Genomic DNA, 25,035 nt, shown 5'->3' with positions numbered 1-25,035 from the left:
ATCCACATTAAATATCACATGCAACTGTGTTTAGGTCTGCTTTTCGTCTGCTATACATAACCAGGTGTTAGGTGCTCAAGCGTAATGTTGCACCAGTGGGTCCTTAGTTATGTCAAGCCTTTGAGAAAACCAAAGAGGACTGAAATGATCACTACTGTGTCTAATAATCCCAGTCCCAGAGTCTGCAACTCCACCAAACGTAGCTAATTCAAGATGACAGCCAGTAGCAGAGCTTATGGAACAGATGGCTGTATCAGTGGAAGCTAAACCAAGTCCGACTGCTGTTTAATCATATACCCACCAGTGTAGAAGCTCATACAGGAGTTCCTCTGAGAAGACAAAGTGTTATAGGATGTGCAGGTGGCCTTTTCAGACTGTTGTCTTCTTTGGTTAATACCATGCAAACTGATAGGGACTCTGTTTTCTGCGTGCTCCATCCTGCTTTTCTTCCTAAGTAGTATTTGTCTGCAAAATATGGAATCCCAATCCTCTGAGGAACAGCAACTTTGGATGCAGAGCAGCTTGATGAAAGAAGAATTACACGCCTTTTGAGAGCTCTGCTGAACTTTTTTGCCGAACAGGAGAATGGTTGGCTCTTTGGGTTAGGTACTGCTACAGTTAGGTGTTTAGAAGACTCTTAATCACCATCTACATTAGGAACACTGCTTTAATCCTTAACACCAGTATGCCTCGAAAAATAGGTTTTATATGGAGGCTGGACCAAGCAGCTCACCCACCCGTTGTGCAGACATTTTTGAACAGGAAAGACTGTTTTTTTTAGGTTAAGAGGCACAACGGACAACTGTGCATTGGTTCAAAAGTGGTACGGTGCACATGAGAATAGTGTCACACCAAAGAGAAAACATGCTGCAAACCTTTAAAGAAACACATCACAACTGGCGATGTAAACAAGGATGGCTACTCCAGCACATGTGAAAAAGTGAAAAGTGCCCAAAGCAAGTCCATGCTGGGACACAGACAAAACAAACAATATATCCAACAGTTTGGCCTGCAATGGATCCGTCTGGCAGGTACCACACCAAGCAACACATTTTTCACAGTGCCCGGCATGCACAGATTTCGTGAAATTGCACATGGTTGTTAGGATGACACCAATGACTTTGGGATGAAGGTTAAAGGAGATTACATGTTGCTGCTCCCTCTCAACAAAGGGAGGTGCAGGGTGGAAGACCATGCCCAGCTGCTGCGACAGGCAGTCCTTTCAAAGCAGCAGCCTGGTCAGAGGACAGCTTTAGGGTATCAAACTCTCCTTGCTCTGTCCAGAGTCACTAGAATGACTTGGGCCTGGTCGTTCCTAATGCTCTTCAGAACTTAACCTGAAGAGGTAGCAGTGGAAAGGTGTCCAGAAGCCCAGTGCTCCACTCCTTGTGGAATGCATCTCTAAGGAACAGCATTCTTGAGAACTCCAGCACAAAAAAATCATGTAAACTGCAAGTTCTCAGCAGTGGCAAAAAGACTGAGCTAGGGTTCTTCTTATTGCTAAAAAATGCCCTGCGCTACCTCCACATGAACTGCCATTGAAGATTCACCAAGCATCTTTGGTTGAGCTTGTTCACCCTGGCATTTAAACGTCCTGCCATGTGATTTACCACCATGAAAATGCCCTGATGATTCAGCTAGCTCTAAACGTGTAGTGGCTCACGGCACAAGACACAGGATCCCACCCAACCCTGTTAACAGCAGAACCACACTACAACGGTGTTATCCTTAAGAATCTACACAAGTCTCCCTTTGATGGAGGACAGGATGTCCTTCAACGCCAAACAAATCCCCCGCAACTCCAGAAAATTGATTTGTAGGCGGGAGTTCTCCCAGAGACCAGACTCCTCAGATCTCCAGCTTATCCAGTTATCATCACCAACATAGTAGTGATGTGCTTGGCTCCACTGTGAACTCTCCATGGATTGGGAAGAGGGTTCTACAGCTGGTCCATTTGTGATCGAGCAGCCACTGCTGCATTTCTTTTGCAGTCTACTACGAAGACTGGATGAAGTCTAAAGGGTTCCACTGCTGCTGGGACCACTAAAATTTTAGATCAATGCAGAGCTTGCAAGTACCAAGAAGCCTCAGAACCAACCACATTGAGAATCGGGATATAGGATAAAACACTGAGAGCATAGCCTAAATGTCCTGGACTTGTTGGTCGAGACAGAAGGCCCAAAAGCACACACCTTATCCAGTGTGGCTCTGATGGAGAAGAGCCTCAATGAAGGAGTCAGGTGTGACTTGACTGGTTGCGTGAGAACCCCAACAATGTGAAGAGGTTTGCAGCTATCTGTAGATGGCCGGTGAATGACTGTAGCGAGTTCCCCTTCATAAGTCAGTCATTGGCATAGGGAAAAACTGGTACTCCCAACATCTGAAGATGGGCAGCAACAACCACCATCATCATCTTTGTGAACACTTGTAGGGCACTGGTGAGCTAGAAAGGGAGCAGAGCAAACTGTAAGTGCTTGTCGCCCGCCCTGACCTGCAGGTAGCACCTGTGGGCCTGCAGGACAGGAATGTGAAAATAGGTATCCTGCAGGTCCAAAATCACAATCCAGTGAATGAATCCAGGGCAGAAAGAACCATGGCCAGCGTGAGTATCTTAAGTTTGTCCTTGCACAGGAAGGCACTGAAAGAGCAAAAGAAAATAGAACTTAGACCTCCATCCTTCGTAGGTACAAGGAAACAGGTGGAATATCACCCAGTTCCTTCTTCAGAGGCCAGTCTGATCTCTTTGGCTCCTTTACCCAAAGAGCCTGCACCACTGACATATGGTCTTCCAAAAGCTGCTATGATATCGGTGGCAGGTGCGGTGGGTCGAAAAGCAATGTCAGGGCCCAGTCCCATTGGACACCTTGAAGGATCTACCTCTCAAGTGAAATGCTTTTCTACCCCTGAAGGAAGTGACTAACCCTGCCTTTTAACAGATAGCTGTGTGCCGCTAAGGGTTCACTAAAAAGGTGTTGTGGTTGGTGCCAGACATGAGGGATTGGGAAATTCCCTGCCCATGATGACCTGGTAGTTTCTGTTGGGCCGAAGGCCCTGACCTCAAAAGGGTTGAGAGGCCCGTTGATTACTGTGGACAGGGTTTCCTTGAAGTGCTCTAGAGTGGAATGACTTTTCACCATAGACACAAGCATAAGAAGAGCGTGTCCAATAAGGATGCCTGAACATCCTCAGGGAATTATGTGGATTTCATCCATGTATGGTGCAGGAGCACCACATTCATTCCCATAGTCTTTCACAGACAGTCCGTCATGTCTAGGCAGGAGTGGATGGAGTGGCACCTTAAATGGTTTGCGTCTAAGAAGCTCTCAAATCTTCCTGGACCGCCAGCAGGATCTCACCGTTAAGGACCCTTAGCATGTAGGTGTAGTGTCCAATGAGGCAACTGGCAATGACCTACATCATGGCAATGCTGGCAGAGGAAACCATTAATTTGCCAAAGGATTCTATATGTTGGGACTCTGTTAGGACACACAATTGGGTAGGCATTAGGTTTCACTCTGCTGGTGGGTGCCTGCACCAACAAACTCTCAGGAGCTGGATGTTGGGTTAAGAAACCCGGGTCACCTGGGCCTGGTTTACTGTAAGGAGCGGCTTGTTGGCTTACCTGGTGGCCACTGCATGGTTTAGGCCAAGTGCCCAGCAAAGTGCTAGTTAGGGCCTACTTGAAGGGAAGAAGATGTTCATTCAGTGCCAAGCTAAGCTGAAGTACCCCTATAATCACATTTGTTTTTCCCTCCCTAGTAGGGAGGTGGCAAGTCAAGGCCCCGAGCAGCCCTTCTGATAACAGATGCATAAGATGTGCCTTCCTCTGCTGTTTGTCTAGAGGGTAAACGAATCTAGTATTGGTGCGATGTGTTCAACCCACATGCACCTTAATTGCCCTCTTCATAAAGTGGGGCAAACTCTTTCCCCCTCCCCCCCATCTTTCCCCATTCCCTCCCTCAACATCTACATATTGAATGCTCTGGTCGAAGTCTGATGCAAAGAAATGGTGTAGTGTCTATACACGGCTGTGCACCAATGGATTGAGTATTGGCTGTGCCACATCAAGATCTGGGGTGGCTTCAGTCAGGGTCAAGACAAAGTTGGCTCATAGAGACCACATTGGTATGTAGCTCCTACACTGACGTGGGGGCATCGACATAAACATTCAAAGGGCACACCCAGTCAGCACCAATGCCAGTGTGGAACCTAAAGTAGGTTCAAAGGCACATATAGTGCCAAAGATGGCCTCTGAGGTTCCTTGGGGCTGGATGGCACACCAAAAGGTGCAGGAAGTGCGGCAAAGATGTGCAGTATGGACTACTGAATGCTTTAACCAGTTGGAAACTCACTGATGGACCCAGGAAATCAAGATGCGTTGGAACAAAGGATGGAATTAGCTCCTCAGTGAAACAAGAGCAAGATTACAAGGCACGATGAGCCTTTTCTGGAGAATAAGACTGGCAAGAAGGTGCTGAGTCTGCTTCTTCTTGGACATCCTCAAATACTTCAATCTTAACTCCTGCAGGGATGACTTCAGGAATGGGAGTGGGTGCGCAATCTCTACTTCGACCTGGAGCAGAACTTGCCTGGAGATTTGCAGTGCTTCACCACAGAGATCCACTTGAGATTCTCAGATGACCTTAGGATTCATCTGAGAGTAGATGTTGCAAGCCTTGGAGTCATGCATCAAACCCAAGCACCAGCGGCACACCAGAAGCATACCTTGTGGGGATCAGTCACAAACATCTCTTTGAAGTAGCCCCTACAAGGCTTAAACTCTATAGGTTTAGGGGGTGATATATTCTCATATATACTGGAACATATAAAGAAAAAAAACACTTCAGAGTGTATAAGGAGCTGAGCTCTGGATCCACATATGAAGATGTGGAAAGAAAGGAAATGCCATCAATGTGCATGGGTTGCTCTTATATGCGGCTCCGCTTATCATTCCAGAGTGGAAGGGAGTCAACACGAAGTCGGACAACACAACCTACCAGCATGCAGGAGCACTGATTTTTTTAGTTTTCCCCCCATCCAGTCTGGTGCCTGGGGATATTAATGTGAGGAATCTGTATTGGTAATTATCCATCAGAATAATTATTACTTGAAACTATCGTTTGCAGCTTGAAAATCTTCTAGACTAACATGTTGTGAATTATTCAGCCATACAGTGGTTGGGTCTGGAAGTGTAACTACTTTCAATGCTTGTACCCCGGGTATCAGCATAGGCGAAGTCACTATGGGAAGAAGCACAATATGTGACATCCTTTTTTTTATTTTCTGACTTCCATGAATATAATACTAACTCCTCTCCTTCACCTGTGATGAATTTACAAGTGTCAAGCAGGAAAATAAAATTTACAGGTAAGAAAAAGGCTTCTTATTGCAGTGTGAACCTATTATAGAATCACATGCTGTGCACACATTTAGCAGTATTGCTCCCTAGTGCATAAGGGTTTAAAGGAAGAGTAGAGCCAAAGAAGTGTTTTAACACTATCACACCCATTATAGCTTGCCTTTGTGTTTGTATGTCTCCACCGTACTGGCCTGTCATGTACTACAATCGTCATTTACAAAGACAGTGACCATAAAAGCTAATGTTTCTCCCTTCATCCTAGTAAAATATGTGGATTTGCCTACAAATTTCTAGATGCCCAAGTAGAACATAAATGAACTATTTGTACAATCTATCTAGGGATGGCCCCTTTACAAAACCACTGCCCTCAGTAATGAAAACTTGTTTAGTTTTCCTCATGTTTTTTGTTGGTTGAAAGCAATCCATCAATGCCCTCCTGACATCCATTATACGTGATACTTGAGCAGCTACCTTTAATGGACTTGGAAAAAATACAGTATCTGAAGTGTCTGATTTGAAAAGAAGTCCCTGCCTACTGTACAAACCATCAAGTGCATTCTTATAACCATCTTGTTTTTCTGCATTCATAAATCTGGATTCAATTTTTAATGCTTGTAACACACTTTTTAATGATAGTAGAGTTATGAAAGAAATTGGTCTAGTATGAGGTGTTTGAGTGTTTTTAGTGCCTTGGCTTAAAAGGAGATTGGATAGGAGTGGCCATTACAACTTTCAAATTCCACTAAGATTCTGGAGATACATGCAGCAAGTATAGTGTTTTGACCCTCTCTAGGAATCATCTAATAATATAAATAGAAAATAAATGTCTCTGCTCCATCTTTTAATGGCAATGTGGAACCATATTGCATGGTTACTCTTGGAGTATTTAAATACAGATCTCTGTAGGTATACACAGGTCTTTGTGCACACACATACTCATGTATATGTGGGTGTTTGCTTGAAGGCAATATTTTAAAAATAGCTCTGTTCAAATATCTCCTGCTAGGCTCTACTATTGTTTTTAGAGTAATTAGCCTCCTACACTTTAGTTACAAAAACACGATTTTTGCATATCTAATGTTCTATTCAATCATAGCAGTCAACTCTGGAAATTATAGGGAATGAACCAGAGAAAAGAAAATTGACCATGGAGACAAATGCCAAATTCAGATTACTGAAATGTCAATTTGCTAATTCCGTTAAAATAAAGGGATGACTTATTTAATTCAACTTAGACGCACTGTCTTAGGGGCAATGGTCCGTGTACTCTGGGCTTCCACAAATCATATTTATAAAGCTGCATTTCAGGAAGCCGTAAATGGCAACATGTGATTACCAAGGGTAGCATTTGTGACATATAAACATCCGTACAAAATATGGCAATGCAGTTGTGTTAAGATCAATTATTCCAGACTCTCCTTAAATAAGGAAACAGAACTTTAAGACAAAGGAAAAAATACATTTGCATAATTTGCCTACCTTTCAAATGATAGGTTTCCATCTTTAACCCTTCGCAACTCTTCCTGGATAGTTTGCTTGGCACGTATTTCTGCTTCAAGTGCAGACTGTAACTCCAGTCTAGCTGACATATCCAACTTCTGACTTCGTCTCACCTTCCAAAGCGGGTCCTGTAAACAAAATTTTCAGTCTTAACAATTGCCAAAACATGTAATGTGACAACCAATTTTTTATACTATTTCAATAATGCTAAAACATTCATTTTCAGATAAAAGGTCAAAGTAATTCTGTAATAGAAATATGATTGATGAGAGCTGCCTGATCTTATCTAAGCCATCCAACTAAATTATTATAACATACAATACCGGCTACTTAATATAAAGGCTAGCACAGAGAACCATGCAACTAAAAATTCATACTGAATCTCTGTCTGCTGAGGTTTAATAACTGTGAAATGAGCGTCACTGCCAGAATAGACCATGACCTGCTTCGGGGAGGCCACAGTTTTGTGCAAAATGCCTACCAAACTGGAGTACTTTCTACTGGCTAATTGGGAAGTGCTACCTCGCTGGGTAAGATGTATAGTGCATATTCTACACACCAACTGTATAGAGGACCCTGAGGTAATGTCTCCAGTGACCTTGTGTGTCTGTAATTTTGGCAATGTAAATGTTCCTCAAGTGTCTTCATATTGATAACATGAATCCTCGAGTGGAGAAAACAACAGGACTGCAAAAGTTCAATCTCTACCAAATAAGGGTACTTCTGGCTAATGTGAATATTACTCTGGCGTCTTCATTCAGTGATGCGCAATAACTTCATTCTCTGCTGGGGACCATGGGGAAAGCCTCAATGCCCACAACAGTCCCTGCAGGTTCCCTGCCTCCAGCGGGAGCTGGCATTGCTCCTGCATGCAGGGGGCAGCAGGAAATGCTGCTCCCTGCGTGCGGGAGCAAACCCTTCATCTGTTTTCCTGCCGGTTTGACAGCAGACAGGAAAACGGATGAAGTCAGCTCCCAGCGAGCAGGAGAAATTTTGCTGCACACGCCAGCTGGGAGAGGCCTCACAGTTTGCTCTCACTTGGCGGGAGCTGTCAAAGCTCCCGCCAAGCAAAAGCAAACTGCTATCTCCCAAGGGGGACACCTCAGGAGATAGGGAGCCGGCCCTAAGGGCAGCAGTTCCCAGGGCCATAAATGGCTCCAGGAAGGGGGCTGCAAAGTCCCCCTCCTTTCTTTTGCATAGGTCCAGCCCTGGGAAGGTTGTGATCTCCGGGACAGATTGTCCTGTGAGGGGGGCCGCGCGGCTCTTCTCCCCTTTATTTGGATTTTGGTCCCAGGAAAGTTGTGGCCCCAGGGGCCAAGGATGTGGGGGGAGGAGGGGATTCACCACTTTCTGGCTGCAGGAGCACCATATGCTGCTGAGGTTGTGAAGAAAGCTGATAAGAGGAAAGGCAGCACAGAATGCGGTGATCAGGATAAAAGGGATGTTGTGAAACTAGAGGAGTTCCCAGATCTGCCGCCAACACTTGCTCCAGCTCCTCCAAAGAAATCAAAGTTCAAAAGCGGGAGTGTTCATTTTGCTGATGCCGATCCAGAGACTGTTGGACCAGCATAATCACCACATCACTGCTGTCTTTTCAAAAATCAGTGAGCGGGACACAAGTGCAGTGGCAGTGACTGCTCCACTTTCGAGTGGCAATGCATTCCCCAGAGTCTTTCACCGCTCAGAGGTTAAAATGGAGGAAAGGCCAATGTTCGAAAAAAGAAGCATCTTTGCCCAGAAAATAGCTGCTAAAAGAGCAGCAGACATTATTGCAAATTCTCCACTTATCACAAAAATTAATCTCTCTGCAGGAGAATTACATGCTTCAGTTATTAGTGGGTAATGTGGACAAATTCATGAGGTTCCGACCCCATGTACAGTGGATGGGTGTGCCACATGTGACTATTGCCGGACCACGCATCATCACTGGACAGGGTCTCCCTGGTGAAGGCAGTAAGGAAGAGGCACAAAGGATCCACCATGAGAATGTTGAGCATTTGCGTGGCATGTCTTAGGAGGAGATCCGTCTTTTCAGAAAGAGAGACTCTTGGCCCAGCTTGATCCCAGTTTGATTTCCTTTCTGAAGTCTCAAAGTTCAAAAGAAGCAAAGAAGAATGAAAGCAGATTTACCTGAACTGCCTAACGATAAAGTTGCTGTGTGTTCTGGGGATACATTACTGACTGGAGTAAAAATGGCTTCCTGTGAACAGGAACAAAATAAACTCACTTCAAAAAAGAGAATGGACTTACATAAGGAAGACCTCACAGATTTTTCATCAAAGGATGGATGCACCCAGTCATGTGGTAATGTGGAGAAACCAATAAAGGAAGAAATCATGGAGCCTTCACTGATCATCAATGAACTTGCAGCAGATTACAGCATAGTTTCTTCCATGAAAAAAGACGATTTGAAGGACAAGGATAAAACAATGGAAATTGCAGAAGAAGATCTACCTGTGAAGCCCCAGAAAGAATGGGTCCACATGGATAATGTGGAGTTACAAAAACTGGAGTGGATGAAAGACCTTCCCAAGCGAGACAAAAAAGAACCAAAAAGGGTCTTCAAGCACGGTTTAGTCTCAAGGGTGAAATCATCCCTCCTGATGTTGATCTGCCTACACATTTGGGTTAACATCGTCACGGAGAAGAAGCAGAGAGAGCTGGTTACTCACTTCAGGAACTTTTTCACCGTTCCCGGAGCCAAGTGATACAGCTGAGGGCTCTGGCTCTACAGGTACTGGGCCGCATTGTGCAAAAGGCTAAGAATGGAGTTTTTGGCTCGTCTCTGAAAGGCAGTGTCCTGTGCCTGCTGCTGGATGCAGGGTTTCTCATCCTGCTCAGATTCTCATTGGATGGCACAGCAGAGAATGTCATTGCAGGCTCTGTCTAGGCCCTGCTAGTCTCTCTGGGTGATGAGGAATACCTGGATACGACTTTTTCGTGGTATCAGGGCATGATGGTGTTTCCATTCCTTCCAAATAAAGACGAGGAGGAAGATGTAGAAGATGAAGAGGAGCCTCTAAAGAACGCTGTAGACGAGAAAGAAAGGAAAAAAGAAAAGGAAGAAAAGAAGCCAGATCCTGACATAGCCCGCTATGATGTCATAAAGGGATTGCTGAAGACCAAAATCCTCAACCGTCTGCGTTACATACTTGAGGTTGTTCACCCATCCCAATCTGTGGTTGTAAATAGTTTTGATATTCTTACTCGTGTGGCTAGGCACTCAACTGAAGCCTGCACTCAAGTCATGGATTGCCCAAGACTTATGGAGACAGTCATTCAGTCAGAACTTCCTACCAGCACAGTGGAATTGTCCAGCTGACAAAGGTGGAACCCTAATCACATGTTTATATGGCATACCTTGTGCTGGTGTTATGAAACTACTTAGAGTTTTGGCATCCTCTGGCCGGAACCTATGTGGAAGATAGCTTAATAAATTTGAGCTGAAGGAACGACTAAGCACGTTTGTAGCTGAAGATCCCCAGGACCTCCCACTGAAACGCAGGGAAGCTTTAAAGCTGAGAACCAAGGCCTTCTGGCTGTGGGCTGTTGCCGCTGGGTATGGCCAGGCCTGCGATCTCTACAGGGATCTCTACCCGGTGCTGGTAAAAATTATTCAGACCCTGTCTTGCTTTGTCAGTGACTGTCGCTAAGGCTATTCCACAGCTCTACTGCTTGTTCAGAGAGCAGCTGGAGTTGTTACACTGCTGACCAATGTGACTGAAATAGCAGCATGCACTGCCGAACTGCAACAGCAGCTGGATAGCAGTATCACAGAAGATGGACCTCAGATTCCTCCTCCTCCAGTAACATGGATTCGCGTGGCTGGGCTCAAGCCATTCCTAGAAGCATGTTTGAAGAGGTCCTTGGACGAGATCTCCCATCCAGCTTCTTGGGACCTCATTCGACCACTAAAATCGGCATACTTCATATTTTTAGGAGGCTACTACAAGTTCTGCAGCCGACAGCCATTTTTAAATCCCACAGAATATATTGAAGATGCTGAGAGATTGACATCGGAAGTGCTACTGCCTCTTCTGCGTCAGCCACCGATCATGGGCATGTGGGAACTCCTCAAGCCTTGCTCAGCTGTCTGTAACAAGCTCTCCTGTACTCCAGCCCCAGAATCCCTTGCCAGCATTGTGTCCTTCAGCTGCATTGGTGGGAAAACTCCAATGAATGTGGCTGGCTCCAAGTCGCCTTTCCCATTTCTCAGATCTCTTCTTTTCCTTATGAATAGTCTCACCAGCATCCACAAGGGGCTGTTAACCAGTTCACCTTTGTACTGGAGTCCAAAGAGCTGATTAATTACCTGAGACAAAGCTGGACATCTCAATCACCCAGTGTAACCCACTGCTCTTCCTGGATCCTTCGTCATGAGTACCACCTACAGTACTTTGTTTTCTCGCTAGCACAGAAAGCAGCAGTTGCGTGCCCGCAGCACTCCCAGCATGTCTCTCTGTACCACAGTGCTGCCATGATGTTGCTAGGTCGTCTGCTGCCTGGCAGTATGCACCTTGCTCACGAGCTCCTGTTGAGTTTCATATTTATCGTGGAGTTCTTTCCAGAAGGGAAAGCGAGTGGTCCTGAAGCAGCAGACTTGTCTGACATTGTGCATATCCATCAAGGAGCGAAGTCAGCACTACCCGGTTCTGCGGGCTCAGTCTCACCAAATCTGAGTTGAGGAGTTCTTCTGAAAGAAGATTACCAGCAGCTTCCCTCCCTCTGTGCTCGCTACCTTACTCATTTTTCGCACTTAGAGACTGATGTGGAAGCAAAACATGCCCCCAGATCATGGGCAACATACCAGAGTTGTTGAATGTGCTATTTTTTCAGAAATGCGCTGGTGGGAAAACTATTTTGGGGGTGGCTTCCATTTAAATTGCCTCTAGTTTGTTCTGCAGAAACAGCCTTTATACAAAAAGTGGGGTTTTACCTAAAAGACCCTTCTTTCTCTCCCCGAACAACAGAGACTGAAGCCCCCTTCACCTCTACCATCCACCAAGCGGCATTGCTACAAGAAGACTAGTCAGACGGCACTCTTACCAAAAACACCTAATCACATTTCTATAGAAGCCTTGTCTCCTTTCTAGTCACTTCACAGTCTAGGTCTCCACCCTCCTGCATCTCTGCTGATACACTTCCACTGTCTGGGAAAACAACACCACCCCGATCTTGTGCACAGGAACAGGCCTGGGTCTCTCAAAAAAGAACCAAAAGGCCTCCATCACTCTGCTTCACTTATATACACAATGCATATACTACAATGGCAACATACACAAACACGCACAATATATACTTGGATGGGATTAGGTGACAGGGTATAAATGTGACACATAACTACGTTTTGTGAGCAACTGAAGATTACGAAAGATCTTTAAATGAGTGTAAAGAAATGGCTCCCTGTTGGAGTTACCCCCCACTTTTTGCCCGATACTGATGCTGACTTGACTAAGAAGTGTGCTGGGACCCTGCTAACCAGGCCCCAGCACCAGTGTTCTTTCACCTAAAATGTACCATTGTCTCCACAATTGGCACAACCCTGGCACCCAGGTAAGTCCCTTGTAACTGGTACCCCTGGTACCAAGGGCCCTGATGCCAGGGAAGGTCTCTAAGGGCTGCAGCATGTCTTATGCCACCCTAGGGACCCCCTCACCCAGCACAGACACTCTGCTTGCCAGCTTGTGTGTGCTGGTGGGGAGAAAATGACTAAGTCGACATGGCACTCCCCTCAGGGTGCCATGCCAACCTCACACTGCCTGTGGCATAGGTAAGTCACCCCTCTAGCAGGCCTTACAGCCCTAAGGCAGGGTGCACTATACCACAGGTGAGGGCATAGGTGCATGAGCACTATGCCCCTACAGTGTCTAAGCAAAACCTTAGACATTGTAAGTGCAGGGTAGCCATAAGAGTATATGGCCTGGGAGTCTGTCAAAAACGAACTCCACAGCTCCATAATGGCTACACTGAATACTGGGAAGTTTAGTATCAAACTTCTCAGAATAATAAACCCCCACTGATGCCAGTGGTGGATTTATTAAAAAATGCACACAGAGTGCATCTTAGAGATGCCCCCTGTATTTTACCCAATTGTTCAGTGCAGGACTGACTGGTCTGTGCCAGCCTGCTGCTGAGAGATGAGTTTCTGACCCCATGCGGTGTGAGCCTTTGTGCTCTCTGGGGACAGAAACAAAGCCTGCTCTGGGTGGAGGTGCTTCACACCTCCCCCCTGCAGGAACTGTAACACCTAGCAGTGAGCTTCAAAGGCTCAAGCTTCGTGTTACAATGCCCCAGGGCACTCCAGCTAGTGGAGATGCCCGCCCCCTGGACCCAGCCCCCACTTTTGGCGGCAAGTCCAGGAGAGATAATGAGAAAAACAAGGAGGAGTCACTGGCCAGTCAGGACAGCCTCTAAGGTGTCCTGAGCTGAGGTGACTCTGACTTTTAGAAATCCTCCATCTTGTAGAAGGAGGATTCCCCCAATAGGGATAGGAATGTGACCCCCTCCCCTTGGGAGGAGGCACAAAGAGGGTGTACCCACCCTCAGGGCTAGTAGCCATTGGCTACTAACCCCCCAGACCTAAACACGCCCTTAAATTTAGTATTTAAGGGCTCCCCTGAACCTAAGAATTTAGATTCCTGCAACTTACCTGAAAACCCCTGCAGAAGAAGAAAGAAGACACCAACTGCTTTGGCCCCAGTCCTACCGGCCTGTCTCCTGCCTTCTAAAGAACCCTGCTCCAGCGACGCTCTCTCAAGGACCAGCGACCTCTGAATCCTCAGAGGACTGCCCTGCTTCAAGAGGAACAAGAAACTCCTGAGGACAGCGGACCTGCTCCAAAAAGACTGCAACTTTGTTACAGAGGAGCAGATTTAAAGACCCCTGCAATCCCCGCAAGAAGCGTGAGACTTGCAACACTGCACCCGGCGACCCCGACTCGACTGGTGGAGAAACAACACCTCAGGGAGGACCCTCCGGCGACTCAGAGACTGTGAGTAACCCAAGTTGTCCCCCCTGAGCCCCCACAGCGACGCCTGCAGAGGGAATCCCGAGGCTCCCCCTGACCGCGACTGCCTGACTCTAAAATCCCGACGGCTGGAAAAGACCCTGCACCCGCAGCCCCCAGCACCTGAAGGATCGAAACTTCAGTGCAGGAGTGACCCCCAGGAGGCCCTCTCCCTTGCCCAGGTGGTGGCTACCCGGAGGAGCCCCCCCCTTGCCTGGCTGCACCGCTGAAGAGACCCCTTGGTCTCCCATTGAATCCTATTGCAAACCCGACGCTTGTTTGCACACTGCACCCGGTCGCCCCCGCGCTGCTGAGGGTGTACTTTCTGTGTGGACTTGTGTCCCCCCGGTGCCCTACAAAAACCCCCTGGTCTGCCCTCCGAAGACGCGGGTACTTACCTGCTGGCAGACTGGAACCGGGGCACCCCATTCTCTCCATTGAAGCCTATGCGTTTTGGGCACTACTTTGAACTCTGCACCTGACCGGCCCTGAGCTGCTGGTGTGGTGACTCTGAACCCCCAACGGTGGGCTACCTTGGACCCCAATTTGAACCCCGTAGGTGGTTTACTTACCTGCAAGAACTAACAATACTTTGCCTCCCCCAGGAACTGTGAAAATTGCACTGTGTCCACTTTTAAAACAGCTTATTGTGTTTTATGTAAAAAGTATATATGCTACTGTGATTATTCAAAGTTCCTAAAGTACTTACCTGCAATACCTTTCAAATGAGATATTACATGTAGAATTTGAACCTGTGGTTCTTAAAATAAACTAAGAAAATATATTTTTCTATAACAAAACCTATTGGCCTGGATTTGTCCCTGGGTGTGTGTTCCTCATTTATTGCCTGTGTGTATGTACAACAAATGCTTAACACTACTCCTTTGATAAGCCTACTGCTCGACCACACTACCACAAAATAGAGCATTAGTATTATCTCTTTTTTGCCACTATCTTACCTCTAAGGGGAACCCTTGGACTCTGTGCATACTATTCCTTACTTTGCATACCTTCCATCTTTGCATAGTCTCCTCCCATTCTCATGCCGGTCTGCTTTAATCTCAATGTAAAACCCTATCCCTGTAACCAAACATTACCTAATCTCTACCAGTCTATCAATCTCCTCAATCATTCACCTGAAACCACATAGCCCCCACTAACAATCATGCATAAGTACCTGGATCACAAAGTAACTGGAGTAAATGCATGCAATGTTTTCTTGAGTGCATGTGACTAATCGCAAAACCCACTGAATTAACAGCTGACCTTGGCTTTTTTTGAGCAGCGCGCTATTGGCTGTGAAGCAATTCAATTACTTGTCAGGGGTAGTAAACTATATAAATACAACTACATCATGGGAGGTATGAGACAATTAATGACAAGTTAACCAGTAGGTATAAATGGGTTGTTTTAAGCATATAAATGCTTGTACCAAGGCTTCTCAAGCTGTATAATAATAACTATCAAATGTAGGTCCACATGTCTAAGGCCACCAAAAAGGATACTTATTGCTGATCGGCCTAAGTCTGACAGGGATACACTAGCTTTTCACAGACCTTTGTTTACGCTAATACCAGCTTCAAAATCCTGAGCAAAATTCTGGCAACAAGATTTCTGTTGGTTGTCCCAGATGTGGCACACCCTGATTAAAAAGTTTTTGCATCCAATAAAAATACCATGCCGATTTTTATATACCATATTGAGGAAAGCCTCTCAGACACATTGCATACATCATCAATGGCATCATTGCACTTAGAGAAAAAGTTTGATATCTTGTGACATAAATACATTTTTGTCACTCACACATGAATGATGGGGACCATTTTGTTCTCCCTGAGCTCACACCAAGGGTCAGAGCACTTTAATGATATCAGAAAGTGTAGAGTTGGCCCCTTCTGCTTTAGCTGTTCACCCTGGTATACGATCTGCTTGACTGGTGGTTTTGTAGGAGAGTGAGCCAAGGTGGGAGATGAATGAATGGCACCAAACACATTATTTATTTTCTGGTGATGACCTACTGCTGTATCTAGGTGACCTTCAGCGAGCCAGTTCTGACCATGTGTATGTTGGTGATCATAGCAATTATAGGGCACACTTGTGAACTTGACTTAATACTTTTTACCCTCTTTGAAAGCAGGCTTGCAGTGGCTACCAAATGATGTAGAGATTTATGGGCCCCTGATCTCCTCAGATATTTAGGGATCAGAGTGTACAGTTTGAAGGCAGAGACTACGTAGTGTAATCTGGGTAAGGAGGGGCATCTGTGAGAGGCTCTGTGTTGGTTTTGTAGTGCTTTCACGCTCAGTCATGAGTAGAACTGCTTTGACCAAGATGGTTTTAGTACCACAATGATCATATTATTTAACAAATGTCTAAGTGAAACTCTCCAGACAATTCTTTTGAAAGTTAACCAGAATGATGCTGGAACTAAAATGGGCGTGGGTAGGGAAAGAGTGGCCATCACTAAGATGGTACTACTGATTGTTAAGGGGGGGAACTGGGTACCACAGAGTTTGAATTTTATTAACAGCACAGTTGCAAAGCATGGCAAAATGGCTGGCTGGTACTAAATCTGTCAAAACTCTGTACACTGAAAAGGTTCTAAAGCCAATCAACTTTGCTAAATCCACATGGGCAAATTGTGAGGATTGGTTGAAAAAGCTTGTTACTGGTGGGCAAGATGCCTCAAATTTGTGTGAATGAAGACACTGTAGTCACACGATACCGGAATAGAGGGCAACGCTGAAATTAAGGGCAAGGTTCACTGGTACAATAGGACACCTGTATGAAGTTGGTAAGCTTAGTACATTTGAAGACTTAATACAAACAGATGGTGTACTTACAAACAAGTTATCTTCCTTTGGTAACGCTCTTTCTGGTGGATACTCTGATTGCAGATACTTCACCTTTCGAATATTCCCCAGGCATCTAACTAGATCTGGAAATCTTCAAGCAGTACCCCAGTACACCACAATTGGAGCTGTGCAGATCTGCCCTGATGTTGTTCCACTCAGGAAGTGAAGTGAAGCCTGGAGCAGAAGATTAAAGTCATCCACACTCCCTGACGCCAGCTACCTTCTAGGTTGTCCACACCCCTGACACTGACCAGAGTGCAGAGCTCTTTGGGTCCTTTTTAAAAAGTAGACAGACCAGAGAGGTAGGAGAGTCAGTGAGACGTCTGTAGTTGAGTATCCACCAGAAAGACTGTTAATGAAGGCAAGTAATTTGTTTGTCTGATAGATATTTCTGACTGCAGATTCCATCACTTCTGAGTCGATAACAAGCACATAGGGTCTATGAAATGGATCAAACCATAAACTCCTGTAGGACCAAGTGGACAAAGTGGCCCTCATACCTGGCTGTCAAGACAGTAATGCTTCATGAACATGTAGAAAGACGCTGAAGCTGCAGACTGGCAAATGTCCACAACAGGCCCAACAAAAGTCAACACAGTGTTCACATTACTGGCTCTGTCGGAGGGAGCCAGCAAGGCTGCTGGTCACTGCTTCTAAGCCAGTGTGTAGCAGATTTTGATGCAGAGAACAATCCACCTAGAGATGAACCGTTTCTGTACCAACTCTCCATTCCACAGTAGACAGAACTTGGGCCCAAGTGAGCATCTTGAACTTGTCCTTTTTGAGGAAAAAGTTCAGGTGGACGAGGTCTAGAATAGGTTGAAGTCCTTCATGCTTTTTTGACACCAGAAAGTAGTGGGAGTAGCAACCAGTTCCAATCTCTGATGCCGGTACTCTCTTTATGGCTCCCTTTTACATGAGAGCGTTAAAGTCTTGTTGGAGAATTAACAAGTCTGCCTACCAATGCCATTGTGGTGCAGGTGACAAAACTGGATAGATGGACAGAAAGGCCATGGGCATAACCACATTGGACAATTTGAAGCACACATCTGTCCGATGTGATGCTTTGTCACTGTAGTGAAATATGTGTTTTTGACCACTGCCTCTGTTGCACCACTTTGCACCTGGATTAGCTGTCCAGTGTTCACCAGTTGCAGACTACATTTTGTATTCAGTTTAGCTGCCTATTGACTTTATCGTAGCGTTAGACACTGCCATGTTCAATGTGTTCGTATTTTTCCACATTGTAAACTGTGCTTGGTTTCGTGCTCTTTCTCACCGAAGAGCTAGGACATATTATGGGGGAGTTAGTCAGTTGGCATGATAAGGACAGCAGGGAACACCTTAGGCTTGGGAGAGACACCTTGGGAAACTGGCCAGTTCCAACCTGTGTCTTTCAACTCTGAACTCAATTAACCAGCATGTTTGAATTGCTAAATGAGGGTTTTTTCCAGAAAGCTACTTCTGTTTTTTTAAGGTATAAAAGACCCAGAGCAAGAGAGAGCGAGAGAGGCCCCAATCAGGATTCCTGCCGTCAGATGCCTGATATCTGTCATGTGAGGGTAGTAATCTCTTTCTCGCAGGCGAAAGGGGTCATCATCTTGCTGGCATGAGAAAGATGGAGAGCTTGGCAGGCCCTACGGTGATTAATTTTTACTTCATTATTTGCTTAGCAATTATAATATAATATAACTGAATATATTTGCTGTGTACATTGCAGTTGAGAATCATTTTGGTATGTTTTCCTTTCATTGCTGTGACTATTTTTAAACGTGTGCTTTCAACATGCTAAACTCCTTTTTAGGAACCTCGTGGTGAAATAATAATAAATGTCTTCTTTGAACTGAGAAGTGCATTCCAGAGATTTTTGTCAGCTCGTTTATTAGTGAAAACAAAACAGTCACTTATGGAGGTAAATCTTCAGCTGTATGTGACAGTATGCAGATAACAGCAAACTAAAGAGGTTTTGCAGGCAACTGGGTAGTTCGTTGCCCATGGGAGACTAGATGCTGTTAGCCAGACCCCCCACCTCTATCCTGAAAGGACTGGAAGATCTGTTGGTGTGGAGTTTGTTATGGTCTCAGCTACGCTCCTTTTCCAAAGCCTCAAAAGGGCTGATATTGTGGGGCAAAGTGCTGTATGGGCAGTGCAAGACCAAGAGAGAGGGTTGTTGCTTTGGTTTTTTTCAAAAGTGATCTATTGCTAAGTCTGATTTGTCTCCAAAGAGATGGGTGCCATCAAACTGAATGTTCATGAGAGTCTGTTGGACATTACTGGAAAGGCCTGTGACCCTTAGCCATGCATGGCACTTGTGCACCATGCTGGTAAATTCTCCAAACCCACACAGTCACTAATGTCCAGGCCTGACATGATCACATACTTCGTTACGCCTTGACAATCTTGAAATAGTTGGAATTTGGCATAAATGTAATTTGGGAGTGTGGTCAAGATATTACTTACTGTAAGAAAATTACTATCTTTTTGCGTGTTCGCCCTCACATTTTTGGGCTGATGCTGCTGTGTTTTCGACTGCTTGTTAACCAGACCTCAGTGCCAGTGTTTTAACCCCATACAAATTACATGTCGAATTGGTTACAACCAATTGCCAAAGCCTGACTTACTTATAAAGACCCGAGTATATGGTACTCAGGGCATGTTAGACTGTGTCCAGTCAGGGTTGCAGCAAAGCTTGTGCCAACATTTGTGTGTCAAGGCACAAAATAGCTCCCAGCCTTCCACTGCAGACTAGAAGGACAGTGTTTTTACTTTGAAATAGACTTTATCATGCAAACCAATGGCAAAGCCACCCTATCCCTTAACATTATAAATAACTCTCCACTACGGAAGGCCTCAGGAGTTCTATGACAGGGAGCTGTATTTTGTTAAGACGTGTTTTTCGGTATGTCTTAACAGAAACACTTCCAAATTGTCGTTTTGCTGTGGGTAAAGTGGGTCGTCTCATTGGTTAACACAGAGTTAATGGCTGGCATCCCAACCGGCTAACTTTTGACTGGAAATACCATACTGGGTAATGTAAGGTATCAAATTAATCGTGGCATCAATTGCTAGCTGACAGCCAGGTCGAAATTAACATCACTGGCAGTAGTATTTGGTAAAAATGTGTAGAGATGCCCAGGTTGCTGCCTGGCAGATGTCCAGGACCACAACTCTGCGTGCTGACGCAGAGGTCGCAGCTTTTGCTCTGGTGGAATGAACTTGCAAGTCCTCAGCAGGTTGCATTTTGGTCAGTGCATAGCAGATCTTGATGCAGAGCACAACACCCAACGAGAGATGGTTCGCTTCTGCACCGCCCAACCTTCCTGCTCATCACATACCCCACAAAGAGTTGGTCGTCCACCTGAAATTCTCTTGTTCAATCAAGGGTGAATGCCAATGCTCTTTTTGGGTCCGAGCGGTGGAGTCTCTTCTTCCTTAGAAGGATGTGGTGGTGTGTTAAAAGTAGCCAAGGTGACGGATTAGCTTACATGAAAGGGTGTGACCACTTTTGGAAGTAAAGAGTCCCTAGTGCGAAGCACCACTTTGTCAGGATAGAGAGGTAGGGCGGCTTAGATGATAAGGCCTGCAGCTCACTCACTCTGCGGGCAGACGTAATTGCCACAAGGAAGGCTCTTTTCAATGTGAGAGGACAGTTGTGAAGAGGCTCGAAACAAGAGCACATCAAAAAGGTCAGAACCAAACTAAGATCCCACTGGGGCATAATAAATGGGGAAGTAGGGAAGAGATGATTAAGACCATTGAGGAACCTATGTATAATAGGAGACGTAAAGAGCGTTGATCAGGCTAGCACAAAAAAATCAGAAATAGCAGATAAATAGCCCTTCATAGTGCCCAAAGCAGAACCCTGCTGGGCAAGGGAAAGAATGAACATTAAAACCTCAGAAAGAGGGGCAGAAAGGGGATCAACAGACTTGTCTGTGCACCATACCTAAATTTCTTTCCACTGACAGACGTATATTGTTTTGGTGGAGGAATGCCTAGCTGCCGAGATGACGTTACAGACTTCGGGAGGAAGGTCATAAGCTGTCAACTGCCGCCACTCAATCTCCATGCAAAAAGGCAGTGAGTAGACAGTTTCATGTGAAGAACCCTCCCCTGCTGCTGCAACAAAAAAGCCTCCTGAAGGGGCAGTCTGATCAGAGAAACGATGGACATGCTAAGCACCTCAGGATAACTTCTTGAGAACTCTGTACAGGAGTAGTATGAACGGCAATGCATACATGAGGCATGAATACCAATGGAGATAAAAGGCATCTCTGAGAGAAACACCTCAGAAACTCCAGCATGGAAACCTGTTGACATTGCACGTCCTCTGTGGAGGTGAACAGATCTAACCCAGGCTCTCCCCACTGCTGAAAGAGACCTTGTGTCACATTAGTGTGGAGACACCACTCATGATACGCAAGGCATTTTCATCTGAGTCAGTCTGCTCTGGAGTTCAAGGAGACTGCCAGTTGCTAAACCACCAGGCATATGCCCTGCAGTTCCGGTCATGTCAAGCGACGTAAAGCCTTTTGACAAAGGGTCCACGAGCACCCCTCACCCTGTTTGTTGCAGTACCACATGGCACTGGTGTTGTCTGTGATCACCTGCACTAGCCTTACCTTGGAGGGTAGGAAGGCTTTCAATGCCAGTCAGATCGCTCAGAGTTCCAGCATGTTGATGTGGAGACCTACTTCTGCTGGAGACTAGATTACTCATCTCACAGAGGGCAGCCCCATCACAGGAGGGATGAATCTATCACTACTGTCAGATCTAGTTAAGGAAGAGAAAGGGAACTGCCTCTGGCCCAATCGCGGTTCAATAACTACCACTGCAGATCTTTTGCAGTTCCGTCCGAGATCTGGACCATGTCAGAGACATATCCCTGATGCTGCGCCCACTGGAACTTCAGGTCCTACTGCATGGCCTGCATATGCCATTTGGCATGTGTCACCAGCAGGATGTAGGAGGCCATGAGTCAGCCTCACCAAAATCCAAGATAGAGGCTGAAACATTGGTATCAGAGTCTCAATATCCTAGACGTCTGCTTGGGAGGATAAGTCCAAATCTGCACCATGTCCAGAACACCTCTGACGAAAGGGAGCATCTGAGAGGGAATCAGGTGTGACTTTGGCACGCTTAAAGTGAACCCCAGCAAATGCGGGAGGTTTGCCGTAGTCTGGAGGTGGGAGACGACAGCTTGGGGCGAGCCCGCCTTCAACAGGCGGAGATGGGGGAAGAGTGACACCCCTGACTTCGCAGATGAGCTGTAATCTCCACCATCACCTTGATGAACACCTGAGGGGCACTGGTAAGGCCACAGGGAAGCACAATGAACTGACAGTGCTTGTGGCCTCTCGTGAGCCACAAGTAATGTCAGTGGGCCGACAGGACGAGAATGTGGTAATAAGCGTCCTACAAGTCTAACGCTACCATCCAGTCTCCTGGGCCCAGGGCACATAAAACCAGAGTCAAAGTGAGCATTCTGAATTTCTCCTTCTTGATGATGAGATTGAGGGCTTATGGGTCTACAATAGGGCAAAGACCTGTGTCCTCCTTGAGAACCAGAAAGTAGTAGGAATAACAACCACAGTCTACTTTTGTCACCGGAACCCTCTCTATGGCTCCCTAGGCAAAGAGTGCTGCAACTTCCACACGGATAAGGGACAGAGGATCATCAGTCAACCGGTTGTGACATGGTGGCTTGGAGGGCGGGGTAGTCTCGAAGGGGGGAGTCAAAGCTCCTATGGGCAATCTGCAAAACCCACCTGTCCAAGGTTATGGACTGCCACTGAGGCAGAAGATGGCAAATCCTGCTGCCAACTGGGTGTCCAAGGAGGTGGAGAGGCACACTAGGAGGATTTAGAGGCTGCTTTGGGGGGTGGGTTAGCTGCAGCACACTGACCAGGACACTGGCCACCTGACCTACAAGGTCAGTGGGTACTACTCCTTCGTCCATGCAGAGGCTGGGCAGCATATGGGGCTGGACGGGAATTTACGTGGTTGGAAGCCCTTTCCGTAGCCACAAAAAGAGCAAAAGGCAGATTGGTGAGGCTAGGTTTCGCTACGAGCCCAAGGACCTGGTCTTAGCCTCAGAATCCTTGAAGAGCTCAAGAGATGGGTGTCATCGAAAGGCATGTTCATAAGGGAAGCCTGGACAGCCCCCGAAAAGCCAGACTTCCTCAGCCAGACATAGCACCTCATGGCCACTGTCATTGAAACCGCTTTGCCTTGAGAGTTGGTCGTGTCCAGTCCTCAATGGATTGTGAACTTTGCTGCGTCTCTCCCATTGGCAACAGCCTGAGAGAGCACAACCAGGGCTTTCTCCGGGACCTGTGGCAGGACTTGTGCAACCATGTCCCACAGAGTATGGAAATAATGGCCCAAAAGACATGCAGTGTTCATGGACCACAATGTCAGGCTGGCAGAAGAAAATTTCTTCCCAAATGAATGCAGCCTCTTGGATTACTTTTCATGGGGAGCGGTAGGAAACGCACCACAGGAAGTCAAAGCTTGGACCACTAAGGTCTACGGATTGGGGTGCTGCATGAGGAAGGTTGGGTCCCCAAGTGCGGGGTGAAGGCAGCGGGCAATCGTCCCATTCACAAGAAGGGTTTGGACCAGATGTCCAAAAGGCTGTCCGTGAGGGCATCATTGAACGGGAGCAGGGGTTCGGAAGTGGAAGTTTCTAGTTGCAGCTCTTCTGTGAAAAGAGTCTCGACAGCGACAGAGGGTAGCTGAAGGTCCAGGACCTCAGCCGCCCTCCTCACCACTACTGCATAAGAGGCCCCCTCCTATGTAGCTACGGTATGGGGAGAAAGCATACCAGTATTTGGAGATATGTCCAGTCTACTGACTTCACCCAAATCCTCACAACAGTCAATTTCCTCATAAGGTTGATATTCTAAAGGGTCCAGCAACCCATCCCAGCCTTTCTGAGCGCTAGCCTGTTGGAAAGTCACTCTTTTTGGCATGGTAACCCCCACTTTTTGCCTGCTGTCAGAATGCTTTGACTGTTTTCACTGGGATCCTGCTAACCAGGACCCCATTGATCGTGCTCTCTCCCTCTACATTTGGTTGCTTAGGACTTTGCACATCCCACAATTGGCATACTGGTGCCCCCATATAATTCCCTTGTATACAGTACTTAGGTACCCAGGGCACTGGGGCACCAGGGGTTCCAATGGGCTGCAGCATGTATTGTGCCACCCATGGGAGCCCATGCAAAATGTGTCTGCAGCCCTGCCATTGCAGCCTGTGTGGAAAGGTGCATGCACCCTTTCCCTACAAGTCATTGCACCAGGTCACTGCAAGTCACACCTATGGCAGGCCCTCCTAGCCCAGAGGACAGGGTGCAGGTACCTGTTTGTGAGGGCATCCCTGCATGAACAGAAATGCCCCTACAAACTCCAGCTCCACTGCACTGGATTTTTTTAAGTGCGGGGAAGCTATTTTACCCGTGTACTGGACACAGCATTACCTGTGTCCAGCTACATAATGGTAACTCCAAACCTGGGCATGTTTGGTATCAAACATGTCAGAATCATACCCCAATACTGTTGCCCTGATTAGTTGTATGTTTCTATGCACTCTGGAGGGTCCTCAGAGGACCACAAGCATTGCTCCTATCAGTCTTCCAGGGGTTTCCGGGCAGCCCGCAATGCTGACACCCCTCAGAGAGGTTTCTGCCTCTCTGCTGCTTGACCAACTCAGGCAGAGGAAGGAAGGCAGACAAAGGACTTCCTGTGGTAGAGGGAGGTAACACACACTCCCTCAGAAATAGGTGTTACTTGGCTTGGGAGGAGCAGCCTCCTCAAGCCAATGGTATGCTTTGAAGGGCACATTTGGTGCCCTCCTTGCATAAACCGGTTTCCACCAGTCCAAGAACCCCCTTGTCCCTGCTATGGCACAAAACTGGACAAAGGAAAGGGGAGTGACTACTCCCCTGTCCATCACCACTCTAGGGGTGGTGCCCAGAGCTCCTCCAGGTGGCCACTTGATTCTGCCATCTTGAATCCAAGGTGAGCAGAGGCCCCTGGGAGCATCTGAGAGGCCAGTTCAGGCAGGTGATGTCACAGGCCCTTCCTGAGAGGTGATCACCCTGTTAGGTGACCAATCTCCCTTCCTGGGCTATTTAGGGTTTCCCTCATGGGTGGGTCCTCCGATTTGACGTGCAAGATTCCAGCAGGACTCCTCTGCATTGTTTACTTCATCTTCTGGCCACTGGGACTGAAACTGGACCCTGCAGGAACCAACAATCCACAACATCAGCGACGAGACTGCTGTGCAACATTGTTTCTCTGGCTCCTTCCAGC

General features: G+C 46.6%; 1 protein-coding gene and 1 pseudogene across 1 annotated transcript in view; one reads left to right on the top strand and one right to left on the bottom strand.

Moving 5' to 3' along the window:
- CDC42BPB (CDC42 binding protein kinase beta) overlaps nucleotides 1-25,035 on the bottom strand; it is a 903,752-nt gene that overhangs the window by 345,108 nt on the left and 533,609 nt on the right. Inside the window, exon 19 of the mRNA XM_069207298.1 lies at nucleotides 6,839-6,987. Within this exon, the coding sequence (XP_069063399.1) occupies nucleotides 6,839-6,987 (149 nt within the window). The remainder of the gene's footprint in view (nucleotides 1-6,838; nucleotides 6,988-25,035) is intronic.
- Nucleotides 8,180-11,678, top strand: LOC138258665 (RNA polymerase II-associated protein 1-like; annotated as a pseudogene).

This window comes from Pleurodeles waltl, chromosome 9 (genome assembly GCF_031143425.1).
Source record: "Pleurodeles waltl isolate 20211129_DDA chromosome 9, aPleWal1.hap1.20221129, whole genome shotgun sequence".
Classification (NCBI taxonomy): domain Eukaryota; kingdom Metazoa; phylum Chordata; class Amphibia; order Caudata; family Salamandridae; genus Pleurodeles; species Pleurodeles waltl.
This window is presented reverse-complemented; position numbering and strand designations above follow the sequence as displayed.